This window comes from Hemiscyllium ocellatum, chromosome 3 (genome assembly GCF_020745735.1).
Source record: "Hemiscyllium ocellatum isolate sHemOce1 chromosome 3, sHemOce1.pat.X.cur, whole genome shotgun sequence".
Taxonomy (NCBI): Eukaryota; Metazoa; Chordata; class Chondrichthyes; order Orectolobiformes; family Hemiscylliidae; genus Hemiscyllium; species Hemiscyllium ocellatum.
In genome coordinates, this window is record NC_083403.1 from 10,650,348 (window position 1) to 10,660,635 (window position 10,288).

Sequence of the window (10,288 nt, forward strand, 5' to 3'; positions counted from 1 at the left end):
GGGGGAGAGAGAGAGGAACTGACAAAAACCAACTGGAAGACAGTAGAGTAACAATGGCAGGAGTTTCGGAGTGTAGTTGAGGACAGAGGTACATCCCAAAGAAAAGAAAGATTACCTGAGGGGAAATTAGACAACCATGGCCGACAAAGGAACTCAGGAAATCTATCACAGAAAAAAAGAAATCTATAAAGTGGCCAAGAGCACTAGGAAATCAGAAGATTGGGAAAACTACAAAAACAGAGGATAACAAAGAGAAATAAGGAAGGAGAGGATCAAATATGAAGGTAAGCTAGCCAGTAATATTAGAAATGATAGTAAAAGTTTTTTTCAATATGTAAGAAACAAACAAGAGGCAAAAGTAGAGATTGCGCCGCTCAAAATCGATGTAGGAAGGCTAGTGATGGGAGACAAACTGAAGAACTTAAAAAATACTGTGTGTCAATCTGGAAGACATAAGTAATATCCCAACAATTAAGAAGTGTCAAGGGGCAGAATCGAGTATAGTGGCCATTACAAAAGAAAAGTACTTGATAAGCTAAAGGTCTAAAAACTGATAAATCTCCTGGCCCAGATGGGCTACATCCTAGAATTCTGAGGCAGGTGGCTGAGGAAATAGTGGAAGCGACAGTTGTAATCTTTCAAAAATCACTGGAGCCAGGGAAACTCCCAAATGATTGGAAAATCGCTGTTGTAACCCTCTTGTTCAAGAAAGGATCAAGTCAAAAGATGGAAAATTATAGGCAGATTAACCTAATCTCGATTGTAGGTAAAATTCTAGAGTCCATCGTTAAGGATGAGATTTCTAAATTCTTAAAAGTGCAGGGTAGAATTAGAACAAGTCAGCATGAATTTAGTAAGGAGAGATCGCACCCAAAAAACCTGTTAGAATTCTTTGAAGAGGTAACGAAGAGGTAACAAATTCTTTGAAGAGGGAAACCCAGTGGATGTTATCTATCTAGACTTCCAAAAGGCCTTTGATAAGGTGCCGAACGGGAGGCTGCTGAGTAAGGGCTCATGGTGTTCGAGGTGAGCAACCGGCATGGATTAAGGATTGGCTGTCTGACAGAAGGCAGAGAGTTGGGATAAAAGGTTCTTTTTCGGAATGACAACTGATGACAAGTGGTGTTCCACAGGGTTCATTGCTCTTCACTTTATATGTAGATGATCTGGATGAAGAGACTGGGGCATTCTGGCGAAGTTCGCCGATGATACAAAGTTAGGTGGACAGGCAGGTAGTTCTGAGGAGGTGGGAAGGCTACAGAAAGAGTTAGACAGTTTAGGAGAGTGGTCTAAGAAATAGCTGATGAAATTCAATGTGAGCAAATGAGAGGTCTTGCACTTTGGAAAAAAAGAACACAGGCATGGACTACTTTCTAAACGGTGAGAAAATCCATAAAGCCACAAAGTACAAAGGGATCTGGGAATGCTAGTATAGCTTTCTCTAAAGGTTAACTTACAGGTTGAATCTATGGTTAACCTATGGAATTCACTGCCACTGAGCACAGTGGAGGCCAAGACGTTAAATGTCTTCTAGGCAGAGATTGATTAATTCTTAATCTCACAAGGAATTAAGGGATAAAGGGAGACTGCAGGTAAGTGGCATTGAAATGCCCAGCCATGATGGAATGGTGGAGTGGACTCAATGGGCCAAATGGTCTTACTTCCACTCCTATTTCCTATGGTCTTAAATGGTAGTTTACTCTTCCTTGTGAAACAATTAGCATACAGAGTAGAGATGTTTTGCTATAATTACACAGTGCATTGGTGAGACTACATCTGGAATATTATGTCTTCTTATCTAAGGAAGGCTGTTCTTGCTATCATGTGCAGTGAAGGCTTTCCACACCGATTCCTGAGATGGTAGAACTGACATGAGAAGAGGTTGAATCACTTAGGTTGATATTATTCACTGGAGCTCACAACAGGGTTTCAGAGTTGGGAGGAGGGAGGGGTCTGTTGGAATCATAGATAGGACAAATGCAAGACAGATGCACCTGGTGGAAGGGAAGTCTACAATCAGGGGTTATAGTCAAGGGAAACAAGGTAAACCATTTAGGACTGAGGAGGAGGAGAAATGTCTTCACCCAAAGAGAGTGGTATTCCTGTGGAATTCGCTCCCACAGAAGCAGTCGAGACAAAAACAAAAACAGTGTGATTTCAAGAAGTTGGACATAGTTGGACTGAAGCGAACAAAATATATGTGGAAAGGAGGAACAGTAATGATTATAAAGCCGGCCCTGCCATTTTCAAAAGAAGGTTTACTCCTGCTCCTATTTTCTATGTTTTCATAACTGCCCTTTCCATTCAGTGAACCTTGAAAACTGCACTATGGCATTAAGTTGTCGCATGAAAGTACTGGTGCATGCTGAAAATCGAAATGAAAATGCAAAATATTGGAAGGACTCAGCAGATGTGACTGTACAATATCTTTGGTGAGAAACAGTTAACGTCTCAGATCGTGATTTTATAGAAAATATCAGAAAGGCAAGGATACAAAAAGAGCTGAAAATGTGTTGCTGGAAAAGCGCAGGTCAGGCAGCATCCAAGGAACAGGAGATTCGACATTTCGGGCATAAGCCCTTCTTCAGAAAGGCAAGGATACAAAAAGAGCCTTGGGCGTTCCTGGTTAGTGCTGAAAATGTGTTGCTGGAAAAGCAAAGCAGGTCAGGAAGTATCCAAGGTGCAGGACAGTCGACGTTTCAGGAATGAAGAAGGGCTCATGCCCGAAACGTCGATTCTCCTGCTCCTTGGACGCTGCCTGACCTGCCGCGCTTTTCCAGCTACACATTTTCAGCTCTGATCTCCAGCATCTGCAGTCCTCACTTTCTCCATTCCTGGTTAGCGCTCACTGCCTTACGACAACATTAATGAATTAATCGAATTCACATGCATGAGTGCAAGTGTGAAAATGTCTGCGTTAACTGGATTTGAACATATGTTTGCGTTCGTCAAAAACGGCAACAGTAAAGAAAAAAAAATCAGCTTCTAAATCGATGTTGAAAGGTCCAACTGTGGTGAGCGCAACTCAAAGTTACAGGACCTACTCAAACCAATTAAGAGGCATCACTCTTTATGTCGACGACAAGACTTTGGTTTTTCAAGAAAATTGTCCCAATGAAAATTGCTGAGTACTGTACTTCATTTCTACACACCCTGGAATGCAACACCCGAAGAGCTAGTCACAGCAATTTAAATTATTCCCAGTTAAAGGCTCAGTGCTCATACACTATAGGACGGAAAGTCAAACTTTCCAAACCCTATTTATCACGACATCTGGTTATAATTACATAACTAAATTGTACTACGCAGATTTAAAAGTTATTCCATTTTCTTTTTCTCGCACAATTCCAATCGGAGAAGCAAGTTTCTTCCCCAAAAGTCACAAATTAAAACATTGAGGTACAAATATACTGACTATTTGCTGTTTCTGTTTGAGGAGGCAGTTATGGAAATCTCCTAAACACGTATAATTTTTTATAAATTTGCAAAGATAAATTGCGGTGGGGAGGAACGGGGACGCGGGTGAGTGCGAAGAAATATTCCGAAGGATGAGCAAAGAACGCTCATTTCGCAATTCCTCACAAAGTAACATTTTTTTGTGTTGAAGCACGTCGGCAAATTTATTTTTTGTTGACGGAACGAATGTTTTCACACGAATCTTCTCCGTCTCCCAGCAGCCCAAGAATCTTTTAAACCCCACCCACCCACTCGCAGGATTGTGAACCCACCCAGTGGGATTTAACAAATTCGCACATCGACGTTTACTCCTGGAGCCTCGCCAGTTATTTATTCTCAGTCGTGTCCAAGACCCCCTCGACTTTACCTTGCATCAAGAGCGCCGTGGCCCCGAGAAGCATTGCCATCCTCTTCACCACCGAAGTCCCACAACTCAGCACCATGAATTACATTGGAGGAAAAAGAATTAAAGACGCAGACAAGATCGGCTTCTTCACTTTTTGCGTCTCTCTTCCCCGGTCGGTCGATGAATCAATCGATTGCCTTTTATTCAGTATTTTACTTCAGGTACTCCCATCGTCCGGCAGCGCTCGCGCTCACACTCACACCGACCCCGAGCGCAGCGCGAGCAAATAGCCAACGGAAAAAAACCGCCACCACTACCAAACCTGCTCACCGGAAACCCTTCCACAGAAAACCTTGCTTGATGGGGGCTCTAGCCAGTCGTCATCTGGTGTCGAGGGCGGGATCAGTGCTATTATCCAATTGGATTGTTAAAGGAGATCAGGTTGTTTCCAGTAGGATTAAGTTTGGTTGCACAGGGAATGCCGCTTTGTTGATTTGAGGAAAAAAGGTGAGTTACTGTGGTTGTAAGGAGATGCAGTAACAACTTGGACAAAAAGACATATAAGCCTATAGGTGTAATGGCAGAAATTAGGATTGATTTCTTTCAGATTTTCGTCAAAATAAACGATCGAACCCTTTAAAATTTGCATCACTTTACAAATATCAGTTATTTTCTAACTTACCTCGATCGTGGTCAGTCCTCTTAATAAAAACATCAGGGTGTTGGCCGCTTGACAACGGCTTCTCCAACCGAGGGCCGTGTTTTGTCTCCAAGAAGCGGGTTTCTTGGAGGAGAAGACTTTAGTCTTGGAGATAGGTGAAAGGGGGTGAGTACTAAGAAGACGGGATAATTGCATTCCTATAGCGCCCCTCATAAAGTTAGTTAAATTAAAGCACGATACTGTGGATCCAAAATTAAAAATGCTGGAGAAACTCTATATCCAAAAGCTCATAGTCACAGAATCATAGAATTGTGCGAGTGCAGAAGATGGTCATTCGACTTCATGTGGCTGCGCTGTTCTGAGCATTTTAATTTAGTGCCTATCTCCTGTCTTTTCTTCATATCTCTGCACAGTTTCCATTCAAATAATCATCTAATACTCTCTTCACTGCCTCAACTGAGCGTGCTTGCTTCCATCACTGCTAGGCATTGTATTCCAGAGGTAAAAACAATGACTGCAGATGCTGGAAACTAGATTCTGGATCAGTGGTGCTGGAAGAGCACAGCAGTTCAGGCAGCATCCAACAAGCAGCGAAATCGACGTTTCGGGCAAAAGCAAGGGCTTTTCCAGCACCACTGATCCAGAATTGTATTCCAGAGTCGAACTACCGGTCCCTTGAAAAAAGTTTGTTTTTGGCCTGGCGTTTGCTTATTTTGCAAAACACTTAGTAAACTATCCTCTGATCTTCGATAGGTTTGTGAGTGGGAGCGGGTGTCCTCTCCTCAGACCCCTCATAAGTTGAAACTTTCTATCTTCTTAGCCTTCTCCTTTCCAAGGAAAACAATTCCAATCTCTCGGCAAGTTTTTCATAACTGAAGTGTCTCATCTCTGTATACACGTTGCTATTCAAATGTTTGACACATTAAGATTTATTGTACACTGATTAAGATCTTTATTAAACTAATGTCAAATCGATATGAATGCATTAATTGACTTGTTAAGGAAGTATTGCTGAGTTACCAAGTTCACTCATTGGTTCCTTGGACTTTCAAACATCTGTTCTCCTTGATGTTAACTATGGTTTGGTGATAGCAACCTTACCTCTCAGTGGGTATAGGGAATGCTACACTGCTGGAGGACAATAACCCCTGTCTGCCCCTCAAGGTGTAAGTATTGCTAGTATTCAGAGAAAGCAGTGGATATTTCTGGGTATCTTGAGCAACATTAGTCCGTTAGCCAACACCACAAATAAAGTAATTTATCAAATTGTCATTTGTGAGTAAAACAAAAGCAAAATACTGCAGATGCAAAAAATCTGATATAAAAACAGAAAATAGTGAAGATCCTGCGTAATGTTTGGAGCATCTGTGGACAGAGATATAGTGTTTCAAGTCTGTGACAGTTTATCACATTTGTGGAATATTGCTGTGTGGTATTTGATTGCCATGTTTTACTCTGCATTACAGCATTGACTACACTTCAATGTTTCGAGACATACTGAAGTAAGAATGGCATTTTATAAATGCAAGTCCTTTCTTAATTTATGGATCTTTTGTGAGTTTGAAAAAAACATTTTTATTTTAAAAAACATTGGTCAGAAATAAAACTGTTGATGTCCATTACCATTTATGAAATGGATTCTTGAAAGCATAAGTTCCAGATCTTGGCCATGCTATCTGAAAGAGAATTTACTTCTCCACTGGAAGGAAGAAACAAAATTAACAGAGGTGGATAACCCAAGTGTAATGTCAAGCACATATCTATAGTATATTGAGTATAAAAACAGAAGGGAAAATAGATTTTAGAGAGAAGAACTAGACTAAATTTTAATCATCAGCACTTATAATTTATTGAAACAGTGTATTGACCATCTGTTTGGTTTTCAAACGCTGCAGAAGGATTTGGATGAAATATGACAACTATCATAGTTGACAATTCTTAAAGCTCCATTTAATTCTGTCTTATTTATACCTCCGTACACTTTATAATGATTGAGGTAACCATAAAAGCTCAACTTTCTCAACCTAGACCCTTGCTTCAGGAGTGAGTACCCTCAAGTTAACCAACACCAGTCCCACTTCTTTAATATGAGAGTAGTGGTATGGTTCTCTGGGACTGTGGTAATTTCACCTTTAATGATTCAAATATAATTTTGATAAGTACATTTTAACTTATAGTCCATAAAATGTGGAATCAGCATTATAAATGCAGAAACTAAAGTAACAATAAGCGACTTAATTTATGTAACAAAACTTTCAACTGTGAACAAACTACATTAGTTCACAATCGATGATATAAAAGAAAAAAAGAGAAACTTTCTGACTGTACTGCTCAGAGACGTGAACACACTTAGAGATGACAGCACGGAAACAGACCCTTTAGTCCAACCCGTCCATGCCAATCAAATATCCCAACCCAATCGAGTCCCACCTGTCAGCATTCGGCTCATATCCCTCCAAACCGTTCCTATTCAAATACCCATCCAAATGCCTTTTAAATGTTGCAATTGTACTAGCCTCCACCACTTCCTCTGGAAGCTCATTCCATACACGTACCACCCTCTGCGTGAAAAAGTTGCCCCTTAGGTCTATTTTATATCTTTTTCCTCTCTCTCTAAATCTATGCTCTCTAGTTCTGGACTCCCCAATCTTGATTATGTGAATTCCAAGAAGTCCTCTAGGAAATGTGGATTAGTCTTGATTGGCTTCAGGTCAAAAATTACATGACACCAGATTATAGTCCAAAAGGACTGAGATATAGTGTCATGTACCGGAGTACAGTGAAAAGTATTGTTGTGCATGCTAACCAGGCAGATCATATCTTACACAACAACATCTGAGTAATAGAACATAATGAAGAATACAGTATTACAAGTACAGAGAAGGTGAAGAGAAAGATATGTCTGTTTGTAAGTCTTATAACAGCAGGGGGGTGACAAGTGTTCTGCAATCTGTTCATTTGTGTTTTCAAATGTAGACAGTCAATGGGAGGAAAGCTGGTTTTCGTGATGGATTGCTTTCACAACTGTCTGTAATTTCTTGCGGTCTTGGGCAGAGCAGTTGCCATATCAAGCTGTGATGCATCCACATAGGATGCTTTCTATGGTGCATCTATAAAAATTGGTAAGAGTCATGGTGGACATGTCGGCATGGACGGGTTGGACCGAAGGGTCTGTTTGCATGCTGTACAACTCTATGACTACGTTGTTGTGCTTTCCTGACCATTGTGTTGACATGGGTGTACCAGGACAGATTAATAGTGATAGTTACACCGAGAAACTTGAAGCTCTCAACCACTTCCACCTCAGCACCATTGATGCAGACCAGGGAATGTCCTCCACTGTGCTTCTTGATGACCAGCACCGTTGTTTTGCTAACATTGAGGGACAAATTGTTGGCTTTCTTCGATGCCACAAAGTTGTCTATCTTGTCATTATTTGAGATATGACCCACTATGATGATGTCATTTGCAAATTTTATAAATGGAGTTGTTAAAGTATAGATATGAAATGGCCCAGGAAATTCCTTCAGAACTCAATCTGTAAACCCCTTTTATGGTTTGTCCCGGAGATCATGCTCTTTGGTGGTCTGGAATAAAACAAAACTCTTACAAACAGTTTAGTTTAATTTTAATATTCCCTTCATTTACCAATATCATCACTGTTACAATATAACATTGACACCTATAAGTCAAGCTAACTGGATTCTTAAAATCCAGGAGAGTAGAAATTGCTCTTCTTTTAAGAGCCCTGGCCAGCTACTCCTTCATACTGTCAAAAACAGATTATTTTTTTACCCAGGTTTACAAGGGCATTACTGTTGCAAACACAAGTTAATGAAAGGACTACATGTTCTGAACTAGACAGATAATAGCAAAGGACACGAATTGGGAAGAGGCGTTCAGCGATGAGCCAGGACAGGTGTTAGATCTCACGGTGGGAGAACACTTTGGTGACAGTCATAGAGTCATAGAGATGTACAGCATGGAAACAGACCATTCAGACCAATCCATCCATGCCAACCAGACATCCCAACCCAATCTAGTCCCACCTGCCAGCACCCAGCCCATATCCCTCCAAACCCTTCCTACTCATATACCCATCCAAATGCCTCTTAAATGTTCCAATTGTACCAGCGTCCACCACTTCCTCTGGCAGCTCATTCTGTACCCGTACCACCCTCTGTGTGAAAAGGTTGTCCCTTAGTTCTCTTTTATATCTTTCCCCTCTCACCCTAAACCTATGCCCTCTATTCTGGACTCCCCTACCCCAGGAAAAAGACTTTGCCTATTTACCCTATCCATGCCCCTCATAATTTTGTAAACTTCTATAAGGTCACCCCTAAGCCTCTGACACTCCAGGGAAAACAGCCCCAGCCTGTTCAGCCTCTCCCTACAGCTCAAATCCTCCAACCCTGGCAACATCCTTGTAAATATTTTCTGAACCCTTTCAAGTTTCACAACATCTTTCTGATAGGAAGGAGACCAGAATTGCACGCAATATTCCAACAGTGGCCTAACCGATGTCCTGTACAGCCACAACATGACCTCCCAACTCCTGTACTCAATTCTCTGACCAACAAAGGAAAGCATACCAAACACTTTCTTCACTATCCTATCTACCTACGACTCCACATTCAAGGAGCAATGAACCTGCACTCCAAGGTCTCTTTGTTCAGCAACGCTCCCTAGGACCTTACCACTAAGTGTATAAGTCCTGCTAAGATTTGCTTTCCCAAAATACAGCACATCGCATTTATCTGAATTAAACTCCATCTGCCACTTCTCAGCCCATTGGCCCATCTGTTTAAGATCCTGTTGTAATCCGAGGTAATCTTCTTCACTGTCCACTACACCTCCAATTTTGGTGTCATCTGCAAACTTACTAACTGTACCTCTCATGCTCGCATCCAAATCATCTATGTAAATGACAAAAAGTAGTGGACCCAGCACTGATCTTTGTGGCACTCCACCGGTCACAGGCCTCCAGTCTGAAAAACAACCCTCCACCACCACTCTCTGTCTTCTATCTTTGAGCCAGTTCTGTATTCAAATGGCTAATTCTCCCTGTATTCCGTGAGACCTAACCTTGCTAATCAGTCTCCCATGGGGAACCTTGTCGAATGCTTTACTGAAGTCCATATAGATCACATCTACCGCTCTGCCCTCATCAATCCTCTTTGCTACTTCTTCAAAAAACTCAATCAAGTTTGTAAGACATAAGTTCCCATGCACAAAGCCATGTTGATTATCCCTAATCAGTCATTGCCTTTCCAAATACACGTACATCCTGTTCCACCAACAACTTGCCCACCACCAAGGTCAGGTTCACTGGTCTATAGTTCCTTGGCTTGTCCTTACCATCCTTCCTAAACAGTGGCACCACGTTTGCCAACCTCCAGTCTTCCGGCACCTCACCTGTGACTATCGATGATGCAAATATCTCAGCAAGAGGCCCAGCAATCACGTCTCTAGCTTCCCACAGAGTTCTCGGGTACACCTGATCAGGTCCTGGGGATTTATCTACCTCTACCCGTTTCAAGACATCCAGCACTTTCACCTCTGTAATCTGGACATTTTACAAGATGTCTCCATCTATTTCCCGACAGTCGATATCTTCCATATCCTTTTCCATAGTAAATAGTGATGCAAAATACTCATTTAGTATCTCCCGCATTTTCTGCGGCTCCACACAAAGGCCGCCTTGCTGATCTTTGAGGGGCCCTATTCTCTCCCTAGTTATCCTTTTGTCCTTAGTGTATTTGTTAAAACCCTTTGGATTCTCCTTAATTCTGTTTGCCAAAGCTATCTCATGTCCCCTTTCTGCC

General features: G+C 41.5%; 1 protein-coding gene across 2 annotated transcripts in view; it reads right to left on the bottom strand.

Annotated features, from left to right (window-relative positions):
• LOC132830470 (inactive tyrosine-protein kinase 7-like) overlaps positions 1–4,149 on the bottom strand; it is a 261,952-nt gene extending 257,803 nt beyond the window's left edge. The window contains exon 1 of one of the 2 annotated variants that reach the window (XM_060848217.1): positions 3,824–4,149. In XM_060848217.1, the coding sequence (XP_060704200.1) occupies positions 3,824–3,899 (76 nt within the window). In that variant the 5' untranslated portion in view covers positions 3,900–4,149. The remainder of the gene's footprint in view (positions 1–3,823) is intronic. The other variant, XM_060848226.1, reaches the window with a different exon arrangement.
• Between the last annotated feature and the right edge of the window lie 6,139 nt (positions 4,150–10,288).